The sequence below is a fragment of the Cryptomeria japonica genome, chromosome 1 (genome assembly GCF_030272615.1).
Source record: "Cryptomeria japonica chromosome 1, Sugi_1.0, whole genome shotgun sequence".
Lineage (NCBI taxonomy): Eukaryota > Viridiplantae > Streptophyta > Pinopsida > Cupressales > Cupressaceae > Cryptomeria > Cryptomeria japonica.
The window spans coordinates 657018586-657042185 of record NC_081405.1 but is presented as its reverse complement, the minus strand read 5'-3'; the positions used below and the strand labels follow the sequence as shown (position 1 = coordinate 657042185).

Here is a 23600-nt window from a genome sequence, read left to right as displayed (position 1 = left end):
TGCTAGGATCTACCATCCTAAACCAGCCTCACGATTAAAATATTTTACAAATTTTTAGGGCACCAACCCAAGGAATCACCAAATCCCTTCTACTTAAGAGCACCAACTCTTATATTCTGAGCACCAACTCCAAGAAAACTGATCAATTATGATACATAGTCAAACACCGCTTCACAAGTATCAACCTTTACAATAATTAAATGCAAACTTTGAAAGTTTAAGAACAATATGTCTTTGGATTGATCAAAAGAATTCACAGAAAAACTAGACAACCAACTCTTAATGATATTCTGGAAGAAAGAGAATCCAATTCTGAAAATAAACGAGTCTCTGTGTCACTGTACAGAACAACTTGAAAATAATCAATCTCTAAAATATCAGCAAATACTATCTTCAGCAACTCTGTTCACTGTTAAATATTATTCTGAGAGAAGGAACAGCAGTGATACTACCGATATTGTGTCACAAATGACTATGAATGTTTTAACCAACAGTCTTATGAATACCAAATTCAAAATAATGATATACCTGAAGGTCTGAATAGAATAATAACTATTTTCTCAGCATATACTTTACTCTCCAGTAGTTCTGAAAATCTGAAAGAAAAACAGTGACTTCCTTCACAATATTTGTATCTTTCTTCTCTAGTTTTTCACTTGAATATCTAAGATTCTTAATGAATTAAGAGATGACTCAGTATTTTAAACTCCATATTTCCAGAAGTTTGTCTTCATGTATGGTACTTTCACACAAACAAGACTTTTAACTTTCTTGTTCACAGCACATTACAAACACAGAATTCTTGTCTCAGATCAACCTTTCTTCAATGCACACTAAAAAGAATACCTAAGCATCGAACCATCCAAGAATATAAAGAATGAATATAGTTAGCATCGGTTTGAAGAAGTAGTTATTAGTTATTTGTTTTATCATTAACAAGTCTAACTTCATTCTAATTCAAACAGCACTTTATTAAACTCTGTATAATGAAACAAAGTGCACTCCATATTGTTTTTAATGTGTAAATAAGGTAGAGGAAGTTCAAGATAGTTATAACTGCTTAGAACCAACCACAACCAAATATCAACCATCTAACATATGCCGTCAAAAAGATACTAATATGATGTCGTCCAAATCTGAAAGAAGTACGATGCCATTAGGAGAAAGAGATATCATCGTTGAAACTGAATCTGAAAGTATCATCCTGTTGTTGAGGAAGAAGATAAATGTGCGTACACAGCAAAGACAATGATCAAAGACATTGCTCTCACAGTATATCAGTTCACTGTAAAAACTTACAGCGAGCAATCTGATTTTATGATCTGCAAAGCTGTTTGTATAATCTGAATGTGCTTGTTACCAACTTTGTCATCAATGCCAACAGGGGGCACATTGTAGTTTCATTATTTATACAAAACATCTATTCACAGATATTGCTGTCTTTCATTAAATAACTCTCGTTTTCAATAAAGCTTTCATTACACTATAGTATATAATATATATTACTTCTGTTTATTGGATTGATTTGCCTTTTCTGAGGTTCACTACTATTATAAAAAAGACTGTTGAGAATAAGGTCGTCGTTATATTTAAAATAGTAGTGTGACAAGAACAGATTTTCTCTGAGAAGTAAAGAAACGGCAAAAAAGGGATGTGTCACAGCCATGACAGTACTACAATAAAGTTTCCTGCATCAGCCTAATTTACAATGGAAAGCAAGATAAGAAAACTATGCTTAAAGTCAATATTATGCTGGGTAATCCCAGCTAAACACAAGCTAGAACTTATAATTAGGACAAAAATATGACCTTTATCATAACCTATGGTTATTACCTCCATTCCCAAGTGTAGAAGCAAGCCAAAAGAATTCTCTTTTTTGTGCTTTTACATTAAGTTTCACCAATATAGCATATTGTACAATATCACATATGCTGCAGAAATATGAGGACTGGCAAGCCTTGGTGCTAGTGTGTTATGAGGGGACCATGTATCACTAATACATGTCCATCTGTGCATGAAATTGTAGTATCCAGAAGGTATTTAATACCTCCGATGAATAGAATATGATGAAAGAAATTAGCATAGTATCCTTCAGAGTTCTCTGTAAGGCTTGACTCAAAAAGATAGCCTTCAAAATGTAAAGAGCCAAGCACCTTTGACTGTGAATGACAAAAGAAGAATAACCAAAGAAAGGTAGCCACCTGTGTCCCTAACAAAATATGATCTCCTAGGGATCTCATAAAAGACAATGTGTTCCTTATTTTTATCTAATGAAGAAAACAAAACAATAGATCCTCATCTCGTAGTGCAAGGCAGTTTGTCTGATCATTCAATAGATCTTTCCATCAACAATTAATATGACATGCTTGACTTGCAAAGCCATCTTGGGCCTAAAATACTGCAGAGACGAGGACCACATGGCCTAAATATGTTATTGATAAACATTGACTCTCACCATGCAAACCCTATTTGGAGGCCTCTCTTCACCGCCTAAGGTTTATTACCATTTACTTTGGAGGTCTGACCGCTTAAGGTTTATTACCATTTACTTTGGTTTCCTTGCTTTATCTCTTAGTGTTTGCTTACTTTCCTAACCTAGAATCATCCTACACTAGTACTTCTCTTTTTTAACTCAAACTACTTTCGAGTCATTGACCTACTTCGGACATTTGTGAGTATTAATAAAGTTTCTTTCTTTTACTTTCCTGTGAAAGGCTGAGTAACTCAAGGACATGGGAATATAAGAAAATATTTGGGCATTGTTATTCGGAGTATTGGAATTTGGAATAAAAATAATTGTTTACTGAGTAAAGGAATTGGTCCACACTATAGTAAAGTTAACCAAAGACGGTAGCATTCCACATGTATGTGATATGTTATTTAACATAACTGAGTGCCTGTTTACACATTACACTAATTGCAGTCTGCGATTACTCTCTAATGGTTGTTTATGATATTACTAGGTTCATTTTTCAAATAATTGATTAGATCCATAAGGATTTTCATTTTAATGAATATCTATGGGTTTCATTTCTATTCAAAAAAAAGGAACTAGATTAATAAAGATGCACAACTTGTTGTCATAGAACAAACTCCATGAACTATAAACAAATAATCAATGGACAATCGAAGACATAAAAATCATCCCAAGAAGTCAATTATCGAGAGATAAAAAAGCATGGAACAGTCCCTTGCTGCTGACTTACCATTCATTGATTCATTTGGCTTTCTTGAACGCAACCACCTGCAAGTTTAAACATTCTGATTCAGTTAAGAAGAAGAAAGAAACTCAAAACTTGATGGTCAAGATATCAGCTGATGGTAAACTGAGAACATGAACAGAAGCAACATTCAATCTTTCCACAGAAGATGAGCAGGACAGTAACTCAAGACAATGTATCAACCAATTTTGTGTTTACCAAAATAGTTGACTTGTATATGCCTTGTAACTGTATATTAAAATTTATTTTTAAGAGTTCGTCATACATAGTAGCTGCTAATCAGGTGGAAATAAAAGGAAATCAATCTATAATCAATTTTAGTGGCATCGTGAACATTGTTGGTCAGTTTCTCCTCAGCAAGCTTTTGTATTAATGTAATAGGTAAACAGGGTGAGAGGTGTATACTGGCCACAAATATGAGCTAGATTTCTAATTTCACTGATGTTTTGTGCTTATTCAGTGCCAAATGTATTTCTGTGACTTCATTAGAGGCCTCAGTAATTAATATTACCTGTGAGCATGCCCCCCAATCAATTGAATGGCAACCCAAACAAGTCATTGGAGTATATTTCACAGACATGACATGTTTGTCTGACATCCTAAAATGCCAATAGCCTGAAACCCAAGGAGATAAAAACCATATAAACCTAATGTGGAATCTATGTCAAATTTGTAGTTACCAAGCAGTAACATTAAAGGCAATATGTGAATAAAAATCTGACTCTGTTATAATTAATATTTTGATGAATATATTAAACATCAAAAATTTACCTAGTCATTGAAAACAAGTAGATCCAATCACACCAGTTGCTTTGCTCATAGTAAGAAGTGTTTTGGGAAAGAATTAATAGTTTAATATATCAATGGATTTGGCTTACCAGGAAAATAAAAACGTTCTACCACATTATCTTTTGCCATGTACTATTTGAAAGTCAGCTGCATTTTTTTCATTATTTTATGTCTAGCTGCTTGGAAGATAACTTCTTTTAGTAGAATGAGAGAACTCCATGATGAGATTGGCTAGGGATCAGGATGCAGTGCCGAAAGTAGTTGACATTCTGATTTAACTGCTACACTGTGAGAAGCAGTAACAGATTGTCAAGCAGTTATAAAAAAAGGTTAAGCATGACTATTTCATTAAATCAAACCGACTTCCTGAACATTGGTCCATCTAACACAGTGACATAACAAGTATAGTAGCATAACTCTCCAAAACCTCACAATTAACCCTGACTAATCATTACCCACCTCATTTGCTGTGCCTTTTCCCAAGTTTTTCAAAATGTGATTCTGATGTTCTTTAGTTTAGCTCATTTTTACACTTGGCAGGAGAAAATTGAAGCACAAGAAAATTGAAAAATTTTAATTTACTGTTAAGACTTTGGCATTCTAACTTTTCAAGTTTAGCTTGTTCAAACAATATGTTGGTCAAAGACACCATCTTGCACGCTTTCCAAGACAAGACTTGGTTAGAATTTCATCAAAAGTCATTCATTGCTCTTACGTTCTTAGTGTTAGAAATAGATCCCATCCCAACCCTTATCCTTTTTCCTTTTTTTAAAATCAAGGGCCGGTGAAATTCCACGTTCCAATAATATCCAAAGCAAATCAGACATTCAGGTCGTCGAAAGTAAGTCCCCTTGTGATTCCAGCAAAATCACATCGTACCGCAAAGAGCTTATCCACACGTAGAGAACCTACATATCAGAACCTTGGAGTTACTCCGACTGATCCTTCGGCGAGATCTTCAGCAGTCGGGAAGTTTTATTCAAGAAAGGATAAGGTACCTTTAGGTATTTTATTCTGTGTTTGGTCGTGTACAAAAGACACATCAACAGAATTGGCGCTAGGAGGAGGGCTTGATCGCGATAGACGCTTCAACAACTGATAGAATTAGGAGTGCCTGACAGCGAATGAGAACTCTTGAATCCAAGGAAGATCAGTGGAAAGCCATCTTCAACGCTCGACAAAAGTGGTACGGAGGAAGGAAGGTGATCGTTGGGTCATCAGTTGACTTACAAAAGAAGGAAGCAAGCTGGAACCAATTGAGCTTTCGAGTTGAATCTAAGATATTCAAGATCTCTCTTATTCCAAAAATCCAAAAAAAAAGTAAAAAATAGAAAATCAAAAAAAATCAAAAAATCAAAAATCAAAAAAGAAAGATTTCTCAATGGAGCAACAACAGTTTCGCGAGGAAACAAGTTGATTTTCCTCAACTTTGGTGGAGATTAGATACACAGCTTTATCCACGCAGATTGTCTGAGTTTGCAAGGCCAAGGCAGTGTCAAATCCATGAGACAAATGAACATGATGAAATGCATTGCTTGAAATACCTATCAAGGATAGAATTGGCAGTCCAAGGAAAGATCTTCTTTTGGGATGTTCCCAGGCCAGAAGCAGAAGAAAGCAATTTCTGTGTCCCAGAAACCAAAGATCCTCTTCTGAGCTTCTTATGGATGATCGAGAGTCAGCTTATTTTGAATGGTGAAATGCGTTTAGAAAACATATTGCTACCATTGTGGTGTAGGATTCACAATTCACCTCACTCTGAATTTGCTTGCTCAATATGTGAAATGGCCATCAATCAAGTCAGAAATCAGTTTGGAATGCCAACTTTATCCGAGGAAGAGTGTATTGTGAACAGATCTTGGGGTGCACATCCCGCAGCTGAATTCAGGAGCACCTATGAACAAGAAATTGCTCCAGCATCTGATTGTGAGAAGGATCAGTTGTTGTTGACGATACAAATGCACCTGTGGAACAATATATTACAGTGGATAGCTCACCATGCCTTGCACCTAAAGAAGAATACCATGAAACAAAAGTTGAAGAAACAATTGAGAGTGCTTAGGCAGTGATAAAGGAAGATCCAAGAGTTGAACAAGTAATCAAAGAAGAAGATGACTCCTTCCTTGAAGAATTCTCACTTATGCTACAAAAGAAGATCCTTAAGGTTGAATTGCAAGAGGTTCCAAATAGTATCCTTGAAGGTGACAATCAAGTTGAGATGCTGAACAAAGAGCTACAAATCATCATAAGTGAGCCCAAGTATGAAGAACAATTCGAGGGGGCGCTCAAGGATGTCCTCACTCTCATGATATTTAAAGGAGCATTGAAGGATCTTACGGAGGAAACACAAATGGAATCACCTCCCAAATTTTCTCAAGACAAACAAGTTATGGTGAGTGAGGTGGTCCATCATCAGCTCCGACCTCCCGAGACTATGCATGAAGGAGAAAGGCCACCAGAGATTATATTTGATCAACTAGAGGAGATGTTTGAAGGTCAATCCATCAAGGAGACTCTCATTTTCGAAGATATGCTAACAAAATTTCATGAAGATGCTTGGTTTATGCAAGATGTCACTATGAAAACAAAGAATATTGAGCTATTCAAAGGGGCGTTGGGCTTGTTTCAAGAAAAACTTCCAAATCAATATCAACATACTGCAAATGCTCGTGGAATGGTTCATCATCAATGGCGACCTCCTGAAGCAACTGGTGACCTCGCTTCCGACAATGCACTTCCATTCGAGCATGAACAATGCCAGGTTGTCTCTTTCCTTAATCCTTGCCTTGACAGTTATTATGATTTCGATTATGGGGGTTTTGGGAAAACAACTTGCATTTGGAGAGATCATGGTCCTAATGAGTTACCTCAACTGATTATCTTGCACGAAATCTTCCCTGAGTATGAGAGATGCATGGTGAGAGCTTGCTTTTCTGTATTTAAAGATGAATTTGCTCGACTAAGAACCATCACTTTTGCCATGCTCCTGTTGCACAACCTGAGAAATCATGTAAACTCATGTACATATTTCGCTTCCTTGAGTCGTGTTGAGTCTAGGAGTCTTGTATATAGCTTTAGCGTAGGGTTTCCTTTTGGGTGTTTTAGATTAGAGGTCTTTTGAGCCTTGTTATTAATTAGCCTTGAGTCATTTGACTCATGATCTTGAGTGGCTCAAGTAGTTTAGTTCGTTGGCTTTTGGTTTGCTTTAGTTTAGTTTGCTTTGAGTCAGTCTGTCAGTCGGTTAGTCGGTCGTTTGCTTTAGTTTAGGTGTCTTGAGTGGGAGCCTTCATTTCGTGAGAAAGGCGTCTGTGTTGTTGTGCTCACACACTAGCAATATCTTGGATCTTATGTTAGACGCATTCCTTAGATATCTATTCATGAAGTGCTTGGAATCCGAGGTTGTTCCTCTTTAGCTTTATCATTTGATCAGGACTTGTATTTGACTTGGAAGGGAATCACATTCTGTGTCTTGATGACGACATTTGTTGATTACTATATCTTTACACATTAATAGACTCCGAGTCATTATGGTTTTCAGGAAAAGCTGTGATTAGTGAAAAATCTAAAATCTGGCTTTAGCGCCACCGCAATCCTCAAACCCTAGTAAGCTTCACTGCTTACAAGCCAAAGGAATTGACGAAACGAAAAAGCAATATCAAAAAAGGAAAAAATGAGAAAATGAAAGAAAAATGAAATGAAATGAAATATCAAAATTGGCTAATGGGAATATGCGAGTAACTCCATCGGGGCTATGGACGCCCGGATGGCAATGGAGCAATGTTCGTGAGATTGCAGCGATAACCTCGTCGGGAATATAGATGTCTGACTAGCAGCGAGGCCCTATCCAGGATGCTTATGAAGTTTAGATATACTACGTAGCCAATCACAGGCGAACCTGAAGGTCATAGTTGTCTTGCCGAGAGGAATGAATACACTTGCACACACCTGAGTAATCAAAGACTAAGTGTCTTGATCTGGTTAAGGATTCTCCTTCCACTTTGAGTACATTTTCTAATCTCTTGATAAGTTGGGTTGAATTTTCCGGAGGTTCTAAGTGTCAATTGAGTCTTTATCTCTGAAATGTTCAGGAACATTTATTCAAGGTAGCGCTAGATGTTGTGACATATTCACACATCGCCCCATTGCAAATGGGGACCCCTACTTTTTTGCTTTCTGGGGTTTGTTTCTAGGTCTTTTAGGGTTTTGTCTATTAGCCTTTGCATGTTGAGTGTTGCCAGAGGGATCACTAAGATAGCAGGCTTTGTTTTAGCTAAAGGTGAGTCGATGGATGCTCCGGGTTAGGGTCATCTTTGAAAGTCTTCCTTAGGACAAAGTTTTGCTCTTGTTGCTAATTGTGTCTTGTTTGAGTTTGAGGAGGTCAATGAAGCTTGGTGAGTGAATATCATCTTTGAAGGTCTGAGTTAAATCAAATTGGTGAGTGATGAAGTTTAGAATGTCATCCTGATCTTCAAATGTCCTGAAATTTGGCTGTCTGGAATGTCATCCTGATCTTGAAATTTGAAAATTGAAGAATCCTCCAAAAACTAGATTTTGCATTACAACTCCTGGAGGTCCGAAACCACTCTCAAACATCCTGACAATATATATGGAATATAACTTCAAGTATAAGAAAGAAGAAAGATATAAGGAAATGTCACTTATACTTAAATGTTATATTCCATATATGAATCCTGACGGAGAGGCTAAAATGTCAAATTTTGCTCCTGACCCTTCCAAAGGGTCCAGAGCGAAATCCTCATTTGACCCTCAATTTTGGCCTAAGGCATTGAAAATGAAGATCTTGGAGCCAAGTGGATGGAAAATAGACATGGATGAGGCGAGAGGAGAGCAAATTTGACCAAATTTTGAAGATGGATTGGATGAAAAAGGTAGGAAACTAAGCAAAACTAAAATTTCGCTCCTGACCCTTCCAAAGGGTCCAAAGCGAAATTCTTAGAAGAGACCTTTTTCCCTGTTTTTTGCACTAAAAGTCTTGTTCCTTGGACATGGTGGGGGTAAATGACGAATCTTTGCCTTTTGAAGTGATAGAATGTGAAAGAGTGAAGGAGTTTTGACCAAGACAAGAATTTCGCTCCTGACCCTTCCAAAGTGTCCAGAGCAAAATTCATTTTTTCTCTATTTTGCTCTTTAACTTGACCGAGTTTGGAGCTTCTAAGGAATGATTTGGGGGACTTGGCTGCATATTTGCCTTGGAGAGAAGGTTTGAAGCAATAAAATGATGGAAATCAACCTGGAAGGAGAATTTCGCTCCTGACCCTTCCGAAGGGTCCAAAGCGAAATCCTCCATTTGACCTTCTTTTTTGACTTAAGCCCTAGGTTGGCCTTGTCTGGAGCTAGTTTAATGGTGGATTGCCTTGATTAGGGTGGAAGGAAGTTGAAATGATCACATTTGAGGAAGAATTGGATGAATGAAGTGGAAAATTAACCAAGAATGAGGATTTCACTCCTGACCCTTCCAAAGGGTCCAAAGCGAAAATCCCCATAGCTCTCATTTCCTTCCTAGTTTTGGCCAAGTGTTGGTTTCTAAGGCATGTTGGAAGGTGGATTGATATGTTCTTTCCTTGAGAAGTGGTTGAAAGCATTGAAAGATGAAGATTTTGCCTAAAGGATGAATTTCGCTCCTAACCCTTCCAAAGGGTCCAGAGCGAAATTCTTTATAAACCTCATTTGCTCCCTTATTTAGGCTACAAACCTTGTTCCTTGGGTAAAGAGTGATGTATTTTTGCCTTCCAGAGAAGATTGGAGTTGAAAAGATGAAGAGTCAAGCCTAGAGTTAGAATTTCGCTCCTGACCCTTCCAAAGGGTCCAGAGCGAAATTTCACAAAACCACTCTTTTCTCTCAGTTTTGTGCCAAGTCTAGTGTGGGTCAAAGTGAATTAGGATTGGAGATGTCCTTGGGCATAGCTTTGGGTTGCTAATAATCAACAAATGTGAAGGAATTAAGCAAAAACTAGGATTTCGCTCCTGACCCTTCCAAAGGGTCCAGAGTAAAATTCCTAAGATCACCTATTTCCCCTTCAAAACAAATCAAACTTTTGGTTCTTATGGCCTAGATAGGAATGGAGTAACGTTTTCTTGGCCTTTGAGGTGAATTGAAATGGAAGAATGAAGGAATAAGCTCAAGAGCAAGGATTTCGCTCCTGACCCTTCCAAAGGGTCCAGAGTGAAAATCCTAAAACCTATTCTATCTTCCAAAATTTGTGCCAAGCCAAGCCTAGACCAAGGTGAGAGAAGTTGGAAGATGCCCCTAGGATTGCCCTTGGATGGATTTTGGCCACCAAAAACGAAGATTTTGAGCTAGGACAAGGATTTCGCTCCTGACCCTTCCAAAGGGTCCAAGGCAAAATCCTAAATAGGTCTTGTCCCTCGCCATGATTCTTAGCGAAATTCTCCTTTCTAGCCATTTTGAGAGTCAAGCAAGTTTTGTCATGTTGAGAGAGGGATTCAAAAATGGAAGTCCAGGTATAGAGAGTGAAAAGGATAGACCTTGGTGAAGGAAAACAAGCAAGTCAAGAATTTCGCTCCTGACCCTTCCAAAGTGTCCAGAGCGAAATTCTCAATTTCACCTAATTTGCTCATGATGGTGGTCACGATATGGATTCCTAAGCCTAGATGGGGAGAAGGCTAGCGTGTGATTGTCTTAGGGGGCATTTTGGAGTAGAAAAATGATAGAATTTGAGCCTAATCAAGAATTTCGCTCCTGATCCTTCCAAAGGGTCCAAAGCGAAATCCTTAAAAACTCCATTTTGCTCCAATTTTGTGTCAAACTTGGTGTTGGTTGAGATTGAGGGCATCCTTAGACATGCATCTGAGCAAGTATGGTCGCAAAGTCAGAAGAATTTGAGCCAAGAATGCAAATTTTGCTCCTGACCCTTCCACAGAATCCTGAGCGAAATTCTAATAGGGCCTGTCCCTGGAGAGGATTTTGAGCAAACATTATTTTGATGTCTTCTTGTTGATGATTCAAGGTAGAAAAAGATATGTTAGAATGAATTTATTATGTGCCCTTAATCATCTTTTGGTTTGTTTTGCAGATGAAAGAAGACCAGGCCAGGACAAGGACGACCTATTCCAGTCCCATCATTATCAAGGACACTTCAAAGGCATGAGGGAGGACTCAAGGTGCTTTGAAGCGTTGGAAGACTAGGGCTGTTCAAGGAGTCCAAGTTAGCCTCACGACCTCATTCTACCACAAGATGACAAAGAAAGGCTTTGCCAGCACTTCAGGGCGAGATATGCTACTGGAGAAGGAAGACTTGACAATAAGGAAGCCTGGTCAAGCAAAGGAAGTACATCATTCATCATATCAAAGACAAAGGAGGATCAACCCAGTCGCAAGCATTAGGCAAGGTGGCATCCCAATCATCATTCCTCAGGTTGGATTGGTCCACCTCAACAGGACAGATTCAATGTATCTAATCTATCGGAGATGGCACAAACTTCGGTGTACCTACCCATGCTTCCTATTGGTCCTCACTCTTGGAATGTAATTTTCTCATTGGCTAGAGGAAGTTTGTTGTAACAAACCCTGATTAGGGTTTCTATCTTGTAATCCTAGCCATTGATTCTAAGACAATCAGAGTCGTCTGTTTGTAAAGGGTTCTCTATATAAAGCCCTGGCTCCTCATTTGTAAAGGTTAATAGTTAATAGTTAATAGTGAATAGTCAGAGAGTAGGAAATAGTTAGAGTAGAGTAGAAAGAGAAGGCAAAGATTGTTGCAAAAGACTTGTAAACTTCATTGAAGAAATGGTGAATTCTATGGGTCGATTCAACAATTTGCATGGTCTATATACTTCTCAAATTTGATTTCATGTTATTAGGTGAATGGAAGAAATTTGTATGATCAACGGTGAAATTCGTATATCCATACTACTAGCGTTTGTTGATTGCAGACTTGCCTTGCGTAGTCATCTGGAATCATTCAGCTTAAGCTTAACTTCAATTATCGCTTCTTCATTGATATACATCAACCTGACGGTGTCCATGCTTGTAGCGGTGATCTAAACATCATAAAGCTTTCCTCAAAAGATCGCACGAATCTTGGGGAGATGATCCTAGGATGTCAAAGCAAGACTTAGTTAGAATTTCATCAAAAGTCATTCATTGTTCTTACGTTCTTAGTGTTAGAAATAGATCCCGTTCCAACCCTTATCCTTTTTTTAAAATCAAGGGCCGGTGAAATTCCACGTTCCAGTAATATCCAAAGCAAATCAGACGTTCAGGTCGTCGAAAGTAAGTCCCCTTGTGATTCCAGCAAAATCACATCGTACCGCAAAGAGCTTATCCACACGTAGAGAACCTACATATCAGAACCTTGGAGTTACTCCGACTGATCCTTTGGTGAGATCTTCAGCAGTCGGGAAGCTTTATTCAAGAGAGGATAAGGTACCTTTCAGTATTTTATTCTGTGTTTGGTCGTGTACAAAAAACACATCAACAAATAGGCAGGCAATTTTAAAGTTTATTTTTACCTTGATCAAAGTCTGATATCTATGAGAGAGAGATATTCTTCAGTCAGACTTATATTCGATCTACTGAAGTGTATGAATGTAATCCAAATATGATCTATATGGATGAATGAATTCGATCATATCAGAATTATATCCAATCTGCTGTAGTATTCTTTCGGTCTGCTAATATGTATAATATTAGAACCGATAATTATATGTTTCTTATCTGATTGTCTACCACGATATATGCTGCTTGTATTTCCTTGTTATTGATCTGATGACTATTCAATCTGCAATCATATGATAGGCTGCAGTCAATATTCAAATTGATCTTGCTTATGGTGCTGGAAATATCGACTGTGTGTTATATGTGGTTCGTCTCTAATGTAAAGATTGATCTGTACAACTTTGTTTTACAATTATTTATCACCAATCTAATATTCACGATCAACAATTCGTCTCTCTGAACTTGTTGATTTGATATCACACAGATTTCAGTTTGTATGATATATATATGTATGATATGAATCGACCAGACTTATTCACCATGTATGTGTTGGATATATATTATTTCTCCCGTCCTCACTTATCTGTAGGAGTTGTTATCTATCAAATATGTGTGAGTTCGACTCTTCCAAGAGTCGTCACCCCACACAGATGATAGCGACTTCTTACCTTAGTCGCTTCATTACCAATTGTTTAGATTAATAATCTATATCGCATATATTAATTAATGTCGATCAGTAACCAACGGCAGTAATCGATCTGTTTCCTGCATTTATATCTGTGATATGATTATTGCTATGAACATATATTAATCACTGCTTGTATGTCTATCGATTATCCATTATCGATCTGCTTAATCTTGATTGTGTACTTTCAGAATAAAGATTAATAATAGGATTAAGAAGGCTGATTGATTTGATCAAATGTGTAAGGCCGATAGGCCAGTTACACATTTGATCTTGCAGAGTCGGCTCTATAAGGTTCCGACTGAAGCTATATCATCAACAATAGCGAATGACAATCATGGCATTTAAAAAATCGCATAATCCATAATTCTAAAAAGTTTATTCTATTGTTGAGATTCAGACTTTTTGCTAAGTTTTTCCAAGTTTCTGTAAAATACTATCAGTGTTAAAAGACTTAGGCCAAGTCTTTGGAAGTTCAACTTAGGCTAACCAGGTGACCCATTTTAGAAGCTAGTCATGGCTAAAAAGAACTCAGAAATCTTTGATGAGTCTTGTTACAAGGCTTCTAACTTGTTCTCTATCTACATAGTGCCATCTACAAAAGTAGCATTAAAAACAGGAAAAATAATTCAAAGCGTGTTTCATAACTATAACCAATACATTAAAGCAGTGATTCCTAACAACAAGAGTGCTTCCAAATAGGTGACGATTAAACACTGCAGAAATTATTTAGTACATCTTATAGATGAGAAGTATCCATCTTCACACCTCAGTATACCATTTACCTTAAATATCCTCATATAGCATTTAATCCTGTGGCTGCACTAGGATAGAATTGCCAACCATACCTAACAAGTTTTACAGATTACGACTAACTGCTTTGCAAATATTATAGTTACAGTAGCATCTGCTCTTTTTGCATGTACATATCAACACAACAGTCTGACAGCAAGTTAAAGGGTGTTACAAGCAAGAAAAAGCACGTACAGTTATCATTTGGTTTCCTTATGAATACAGTATTTTTCATCATACTGCAAGATAAGTACAAAAATAAGAGTGACAGAATAGTACAGCAACCCATTGGACCATTGAATTCTTTAAGGGTAATAGAATTTAATAGTACAGTGAATATAAAACCTTACAATGACATATGAATAATGCTTAGTGTTTTTGGAGATGACCCCGCAGTGCAACGGTTGTTGCAACTCCGTGTTAATACGGATGTTACAAGTTCGAAACTCTCGAACCTTGCTTGTCGCAGTGGATGTCCCCGTGACATCTCTGGTGACCGAGCTGGTAGTGCTGATTGGGGGGTGTTAATACCCCTCCAAATACGGATGCAGGTATTGGCTGGTTGTCCACACATGCAGACAGGCAGCAGTGGGTGCGAAGAGAACGGAGTGATAAGGAGAAAGCGGAGCGATAAGGAGTTAGGAGTGATAAGGAGAGAGCAGAGCGATAAGGAGTACGGAGTGATAAGGAGAGAAAAATGGAGAGATAAGGGGAGAACGAAGTGATAAGGAGAATTGTTAGGAGGTGTTGATACCTCAGTATAATGTACTCGGGAATGGGGTCCCCCTCTGTGGCCCCACTGGTTCAAGCTCCAGTCAAAAGCAGTCGCCGATCAAAATAAATAAATAAATGCTTAGTGTTTCCAGCATCATAGCATATGAAAGAGAAATATTATAGATTACTGATTAACTATATGATATGTCTTATAATCTTTTCAAATATTCTACAATGGTAGTATTTTATGCAATTTAGCATTCTGTTGAAACGGAAACTCTGTGTATTAAGACTTCCTTTCCTCCATGCAATTTAGCATTTTATTTTAATAGCATAAAGCTAACTAAAACTGGTAACTCTCCTTGAACTAGAAGTAATAGGGAACTTTCCTTGTGGTGAGAAACAGGAAATAGCTAATGTATATCTGCTAGCAAGGGAGAATCCAGATGACAAGACAAAAATAAGCTAACAACAAAATCCAAAGCCAATATGCAAGCAGCGAAATTATAATTCTCTGAAATACAAAATTAGAAAGAATGGCTTCCTGAGATATAAATCAACCATATAAACTAAATATTTCCACAAAGAACTTCGTGTAGGGCAGCATAAGGCCAGATCTTGTACCGTGCCTTTGATATCGCATCATTCTCACCTTTGGAAGGCCTGCCACCACTTTTCTGTGTAAACATACCGATACAAAATGTCACAAGGACCTAAAACCAAAGTTATAGTAAGCAAACTACATCAAGTAATGAATTATTCATCCTAATCTATTTGAAAGACCATTGCCCTTCAAATTACAACAACAAATAGAGAGCTGATCTTTTGTATATATGATCTATGGATAAATAAATGCATTGGAATACTTTGATTCTTTCATTATGGAATTTAGATGTATGTGTAGTTTTAAACTTAAGCATTTAATTTATCTAATTAAATGGACAATTGGATTAACCATGGTGTTAATATAATCTATGATTAATCTTCGTTGGTAACCCTTAGGAAATCATGTGTTAGACTTCCGCTGTGTTATTAAGCGTGCTATTGTTATAATTAATGCACTTAATCTTTAAAAAAGAATTATTTCACCCTTTAGTTGCCTAGTTGTGTTGTTTTCCTTTAGGGTTCCTGGCGGGGCATTACATTTGGTATCAGAGCCCATATTTCAACACTGGGTACTCTGGGTTTGTAGTGAGCCTTTCAGTTGACTTTTTTATATAGGTCTTAACGTTTGTGTTTCTCTTGTCTTATCCTTGCCGTAGATCTGAACCGTTTTCTCTTTTCTGGTGCTAGGTCATGGCTAGGAAAGCTAGGGGAGGTGGCCGTATGGGTGGTCACAAAGGAGGCAGAGGTAGAGGATGGGGCCGTGGTTCTGACCGTCACAGTCCTTCACCACCACCCACTCATGTGAGTGTTGAGCCGGAACAGTCTATTCATCGAGAGTCGGAACAGTCTGTTCATCAAGATTCTCAGCATGCAAGAGAGCAGGTTCCCGAAAGGGAAGAGCTGAGACAGATGTTTCAGGAGGTTCTAGCTAGGTTAGGGCACAGGCCTGAGTTTGAGCAGCCTATTCATGCTCAAGTTGAGGAGCCGCATCAGCAGGTTCCAGAGGAGAGAGAGAGGGAGAGATCACCCAGGAGGAGAGAGATTCCAGCTGACCGAGATCCACCTTCTTTGGGTCACATAAAGGACTTGATGAGGTCCAACCCTCCTTACTTTGATGGTATGGGTACCGGTCTCGAAGCAGAGACCTGACTTATCGGTTTGGACCGGTGTTTCGCTATGTTCCCATATAGTAGCAACATAAAGGCGAGATGTGCTATTATGCGTCTCAATAGTTTTGCTTCGATCTAGTGGAGATTAGAGGAGGAGAAGATTGGTGTGTGCATTAACACCGTAACATGGGAGCTATTTCTGGAGAGATTTAGGGCACGATTTCTCTCACCCCAGTGGAGGCAGACTCGGGCAGATGAGTTCTACGCCTTGCATCAGTATGGTATGACAGTAGACCAGAATGAGCACAGGTTCTATGAGCTCAAACAGTATGTCGGGATTGGTAATGATGAGGCTATGCTTGTTCAGCACTTCTTGAGAGGTTTGAATGACTGCATCAGTGGAGGAGTGAGGGTGTTTGAGCCACCTTTAGTGGAGATAGCCGTGGCGAAAGCCAGATTGGTTGAGCTGAACCATAGCCGTGCACTTGGTGGTCAGACAGGTGTGCAGATAGGGAGTGCACCTTCCAGTGGGAATAGAGCTCGGGGAAATCAGTCCCAGTCAGCTGCACCGTTTAGGACTCCTCAGGCACCCACTAAGGGTGGACAGTAGCAGCGGCAGCAACCGTCGAAACCGAAACAGTTCCAGGGCCAGCAAGGTGGCAACTCTCAATATAAGAAGAACAGGAACTGGCAGAAGGGCAAACAAGGCCCTACAGGGCAGTCCTTGCAGAGTGCATCTCACGCCCCTAGCCAAGGAAGTTTCCAGCAGTCTAGTGGGCCGACAGGTAATAGAGGAGCTTGCTTCTCTTGTCGGCAGTTTGGTCACAGAGTCGCGCAGTGCCCTCAGCGTTTCCACAATACAGGTAGTCAGAGGCCAACAGCATCAGAGCCTACAGTGGGAGATGCAGGGAGATCCCATAGAGTGTTTGCAGCGGTGGATGACCGCCAAGCTGATCATCAGGGTACAGTTATTGAGGCAGCAGTTATGTTGCATGGAATCCCTATCTCTGTACTTTTTGATTCTGGTGCTTCAGGTTCTTTCATTTCTTCATCCATTGTGGCGCGGTGCGGAGTCGCGTCTGCTAAGCAGGCGGATAGGTGGCAAGTAGAGTTGGCTACAGGTGTCTATGTCTTTGTAGATGTCTTTATTCCCAGTTGTAAGTTGGACCTAGGAACCATAGTTACCTCAGTTGACCTTCAAGTCATTCCTTTGGGTTCTTATGGAGTTGTGTTGGGGATGGATTGGCTATCATCTCACAGTGCTCGTGTAGACTGTCACAAGAAGACAATGGAGTGTTTAGATGACCTTGGCAAAGAAGTGGAGATTGTTGGAGTTCAGAAACTGATATCCCTATGTATGATTTCCGCTATGCAACTTAAGCAGTGCATGCGTAGAGGGTGTTAGCTTTTTGCAGTTACTCTTGAGAATGTGGATGAGTCAGAGAGTCGAGAAATCGCTCTTGATGGTCACCCTATTCTTCGAGAGTATGCTGATGTGTTTCCATTGGATATTCCTGGTATGCCTCTGAAGCAAGACATAGATTTTCGCATTGATTTGGTTCCTGGTGCAGAACCTATTTCGAGAGCTCCATATCGGATGACTACTCAGGAGTTGAGTGAGTTGAAGTTGCAGATAGAGGAATTGTTGGCCAAGGGATTCATTCGTCCTAGTGTTTCTCCTTGGGGTGCGCCTGTTATCTTCGTTAAGAAGAAGGATGGTTCTCTTCAGTTATGCATTGATTACCGACAGCTGAATAAGGTGCCCATCCGGAATAGATTTACATTGCCTCGTATAGATGACCTTTTTGATCAGGTTAAGGGAGCCAAGGTGTTCTCTAAGATTGACCTGAAATCTAGATACCATCAGTTGTGCATTCAGGATGCAGACATTCATAAGACAGTGTTTCGTACTCGTTATGGTCACTATGAGTTCACAGTGGTTCCATTTGGGTTGACGAACGCGCCTTCAGTTTTCATGAGCCTCATGAATGGGGTTTTTCGCACCTACCTTGATCGTTTCGTCATTGTATTCTTGGATGACATTCTGATTTATTCTAGATCTATGGAAGAGCATGAGGGTCACTTACGTCAGGTATTGCAGTGCTTAAGGGAGAATCAGCTTTATGCCAATTTGACGAAAGTGTGACTTCTTCCAGTCTGAGGTGAACTATCTTGGTCATGTGGTTTTAGGAGAAGGTATATCCGTGGATCCTTCAAAGATCCAAGCCATTGTTGATTGGCCAGCATCGGGAGTTTTATGGGTTTGGCTGGATATTACCGTCGCTTTGTTGAAGGTTTTTCCCGAATAGGACATCCGATTACTTCTCTTTAGAGAAAAGGGAAGAAATTTGTTTGGTCAGAACAGTGTGAGGCAGCTTTTCAAACCTTGAAGGAACTCCTTGTCAGTGCTCCGATTTTGGCAGTTCCTAATCCATCTAGAGATTTTATGGTATGCACAAATGCCTCTTTGGAAGGTATAGGTGCAGTGCTTATGCAGGATGGACGTGTGGTTGCTTATGAGTCTCGCAAACTCGAGAACCACGAGTTGAACTATCCAGTTCACGATTTAGAGTTGGCAATTGTAGTTCATGCTTTGGTTAGATGGCGGCATTTCCTGTTAGGGCGTCGGTTTGAGCTGCATAGTGATCACCGCAGTCTGCAGTATATATTCACGCAGCCAAACTTGAATGCTCGACAGCGGAGATGGATGGAATTCTTCTGTGAGTATGATTTTGAGGGTCTTTATATTCAGGGGAAAGAGAACGTAGTGGCAAATGCTTTGAGTCGTAGGCGGCATGAAGTTTCAGCATTGTCCCTTGGAGTAGACTTGAGAGAGAGAATTCTTGGAGTTCTTCCTCAGGGTACTTGGTATCAGGATGTTAGAGCCGTGATAGAGTCCGGAAGGCCTTTAGAGGGTAAATTTTCTGGATATAACCTTGAGGCAGATGGACTTCTTCGTCACCATGGACGGATCTATGTACCTCCTTTGGAGGGTCTTCGCGTTTTGATCATGACTGAGGCCCATCGTGCACCTTATTCGGCACATCCAGGTGTCAAGAAGATGCATGCAGATCTTAGACAAAAATATCATTGGGCTGGTATGAAACGCGGCATTGCTGATTTTGTGTCGAAGTGTTTAGAGTGTCAGCGAGTGAAGGCAGAGCATCAGCACCCAGCAGGGCTTTTACAACCTAATTTGGTACCAGATTGGAAATGGGATATCATTTCCATGGATTTCATTGTTGGTTTGCCTGTCTCTTCGTGTCGTCATGATGCTATCATGGTCATAGTTGACAGATTGACTAAGGTTGCTCATTTTGTTCCTATTCGAGCTTCCTATACGGCAGCAGTGGTGGCACGAATCTTCTTGGAACATGTAGTGAGATTGCATGGGATTCCGAGGTGAATCATCTCTGATAGAGATCCTGTCTTTACCTCAGCATTGTGGACCTCACTTCAGCATGCTTTGGGGACTCAGAGGAACTTTAGTTCAGCTTATCACCCAAAGACAGATGGTTAGATCGAGCGGGTGAATCGGGTGTTAGAGGACATGCTTCGCATGTATGTTATGGACCAGCAATCGCGCTAGGAGGATTATATCTATCTAGTGGAGTTTGCTTATAACAATGGATATCATAGCTCCATAGGTATGTCCCCCTTTCAGGCATTGTATGGTCTTCCTTGCCGCACTCCTTTGAGTTGGGATCGGCTAGAGGACAGGGTGCTTATAGGACCGGATATTCTTCGAGAGATGGAGCAGCAGGTAGAGCGGATTCATGAGCATTTGGTAGCTACATAAGATAGGCAGAAGAAGTATGCAGATGCTCATAGGATAGATCGTCAGTTTTTTGTTGGGGACCGTGTGTTCTTGAGAGTGCGTCCGTGGAAGAGTTCGATCCGTTATGGAAAGGGTTCTAAGTTGGCACCTCGGTTTGTTGGGCCTTTTGAGATCCTTGAAAGGATAGGACATGATGCCTACCGTCTTGCCTTGCCACCGAGTCTATCCCGCATCCACGATGTCTTTCATGTTTCAGTTCTTCGACCTTATCATCCAGATGTGACACATGTTCTTGATTGGAACTCTTTGCAAGTCGAGGACGGGCAGCTTTCCATGGAGCCCGTCGCATTCTTCAGCTTCGGGATTTGATCCTCAGGGGTCACACCATCGACCAGGTAAGGGTCCTATGGGACCCAAATGATGAGACCTCGGCGACTTGGGAGGATGCAGCGAAGATGAGAGAGTTGTATTCTTATTTGTTTTAGGCTTCCAAGAGTAAGCCTAGTTTTGGGGGGGAGAATGTAGTACCCCTACTCGTTTGAACTTATTAGACTCATATTTTATTATTGTTTACTTTCAGTGAATACATTACCATGATGTGTTATTCAGACTTATATGACATTATTTCATGCTTTATCTGGATATGAGATGCATAATTTATTTGTAGTATTTCAGTACTTATGATTTATGGCATTTTATGGATTATTGCTATGTACTCACACTTTACTTTATCTATGCAATGTGAAATTATATGTTGTGTGTCTGCGAATGTATTGGATGCAAGGGGGCGATTTTCTTTCACTCATTTCGATGAGACAGGGAACGTCGCGATTCTCCTTCGTCGGTGTGTATGTCGTGTTTTCTATATTGTATATATGCATATGTGGTTCAGTGATGCAGGATATTGAAGTACAAGTACCGGGTAGGTACGGGGTATCGTCTCCACCTGGCTTCACAGGTCTGAGCATGCCTTATATTGTCCGATGGAAGTGGAGGAGGTAGTAGTTGACCCTATTTTACTCAGTTACACTCTTGTGAGTGTCATCAGTTGGTCGTCCTGTCAATTTGTTCGGCCTTCGTATTTTGTCGTTTGATCTTTTATGAGTATTTGCTTGAGGTTTGTTCAGTTTGTGTGTTTTAGTGGATTTAATTAATTAATTAAATTTATGGAGTTATCTCATAGTTGGTATTTTTGAATTATGTATTTTATGCATTGAGATTATAAATTTAATTAATTAAAAGAAGTTATTAAATTAAGATGCAAGCTGCATGATATTAGAAATATATTTTATTTAAATTTTAGTGAAAAATAAATTAGATTAATTTCATTTATTGTTTCCTAGAATTTTAAATAAATAAAAGAATAATAGAATAAATAAATAAATAAATGAATAAAAGAATTAATTAGAATTAAAGTATTGCTTTAATTTCTTTATTTAGAAAATTAATTAATTTGCATGAGAAAAGAAAAGAAAGAAAAAAATGATTTTTAATTATTGCATGTTAACTTATCCTTTGTTAGAAAATTAGAAAAGAAAAGAAAATTGCTTTTATTACTAAAATTAAATATTAGGGTTTTTTTGGGGAAAAATATAGGCAACCTAGAATTTTAGTTTAAAAGGGAAATAAGTCTTTATTTTAAGGGGACAAAGGAAATAGGTCAGGGGATTTAGGTGAAGAGAAATTTATTTGGAAGCTTGTTGAAGGATTGGTTCTCTTCTACAAAATTTCTTCCAGGAAAGCTATACCAGGTTTGGTGGCTTCTTTTGTTTGTTTGTTTTAAGAAAATATTTTATTTCTTTCTTCTTTCTGAATGATGTGTGTGTTAAGACATTTGTCAAATCTAAAATCCTGTCTGATTATTTCTTGTTCTTGGCTAAAGTCCATTCCTGAATTTAATTTCTAGTTTATGGAAAGAAGTTATTTCCTGGGTGTTTGTAGATTACATTTTGAGAAAATTGGGAAAAGTTATTGTGGCAAATTTTGCCAAGATTTTTATTGTGTATGGAAATTGCAAGATTTGGGAGGAATGAGATTTACCAGAGAAATCATTCTCTCTTGTTTGATTTTTGTTTTGAAATTTGGCTATGGCAGTTCTTTTTAAAAATTTGTGTATCTCTGTGATATTTTTAATTATTATAGAAATAAATTTAATCATTAATTAAATTTATTGTGTTATTAAAAGTTAAGGGAAATTATTTTATTATATTATTTTGGAAAAATTATGTATTAATCAATTTCTCTGGAAATAAATTGGTTTGGAAATAAATTCTGGTTGAAAATTAAATTTACTGGTTTTTAGGTTATTGTGAATTTTTTTTAAAATATATATATAAAAAAAAATACCAATCGGTAGCCACTACCGACGGTAGTACAGCTACAGTACGGTAGTAGTACTACCGACGGTAGCATCTGCTACCATAAGGTAGCAATGCTACCGGCGGTAGCATGTGTTACCGTGCAGGAAGCAGGGGTATTAATTGTTTTTGCTTCTTCCTAGAAATATTTCGTACAAACTGAAATATGGAGTTTCAGATTTCGGTGCAAGTTATTAAATTTGACTTTTAAATTAATTCATTAGATATATATATATATATATATATAAGTTTATTTTATTATGGACATTAAGTTATTTAGTATTATTTTAGAACTGTGAAAATTAATTCATGTGGTTATATATATATTTTGTAATGTGATTATAAGTATATAATATGTATACGATGTATATATATATATTCATATAATTATATTATATTATATATATATATATATAGTTAATTTAGAGTTTGGTTATTTTTGAAAAAGCTTATAATTTTAGATTTTATATTTATGCTTGGAAATACATTAGGAGATTAATTTTTATGTGATTTTATTTAACCTTATCGGACAAATGACAACATTGATTTCTTTGTATTAATATAGTTGTATTTTCTTATTTTCCGGAAAATCTTTAATTGCAAGTTATTTATGCTTTTGGTTGTTTTAAGAAAAGATTGCCTGTATTAGGATCTTGTGTAAATGGTATTTGCAGTCAAGCTTAATTTCGTTGCAATTCTGGTTGAGTTGTCATTATGTCATATGTTGTTATATCTCCTTGGTCAGGTGTTGTTGTATAACCCTGTTGATGTGAGTCATTGTGTGTTATGTTCCAAATGGTCAATCCTGGGTTAGTGATTATGTATCCTTCACCTGTGGTTTGTTAGGATTAGTTATGGTTGTCTGTTTCGCCATAGAGTTCTCGTAGAGAAACCTTTCCTGTTAGTGTCCTATGAGTGAGAGAGAGTGGCTTTCGAGCAGAGGCTGCGCCCGAAGTGGATGGCAGGATAACCCCTCGAAAGTCAGTTAAAAAGTGATAACCTAATAATTGATTAGGGGGTGGGTAGTTTATAATATTAATTAAGATAATGTACCTCGTGCATAGGTGAGT

General features: G+C 38.4%; 1 protein-coding gene across 5 annotated transcripts in view; it reads right to left on the bottom strand.

Annotated features, from left to right (window-relative positions):
* Window positions 1-23600, bottom strand: part of LOC131050449 (uncharacterized) — a 256321-nt gene that overhangs the window by 208577 nt on the left and 24144 nt on the right. For 4 of the 5 annotated variants that reach the window (XR_009106948.2, XM_057984628.2, XM_057984626.2 and 1 more), the window contains 2 exons: window positions 15305-15357; window positions 3207-3244 (listed from right to left, as the gene is read on the bottom strand). Coding sequence is in view for 4 of the 5 variants with exons in the window: in XM_057984628.2 (XP_057840611.2) it covers window positions 3207-3244; window positions 15305-15357 (91 nt within the window). In the remaining variant the exon portion in view is untranslated. The remainder of the gene's footprint in view (window positions 1-3206; window positions 3245-15304; window positions 15358-23600) is intronic. The other variant, XM_057984629.2, reaches the window with a different exon arrangement.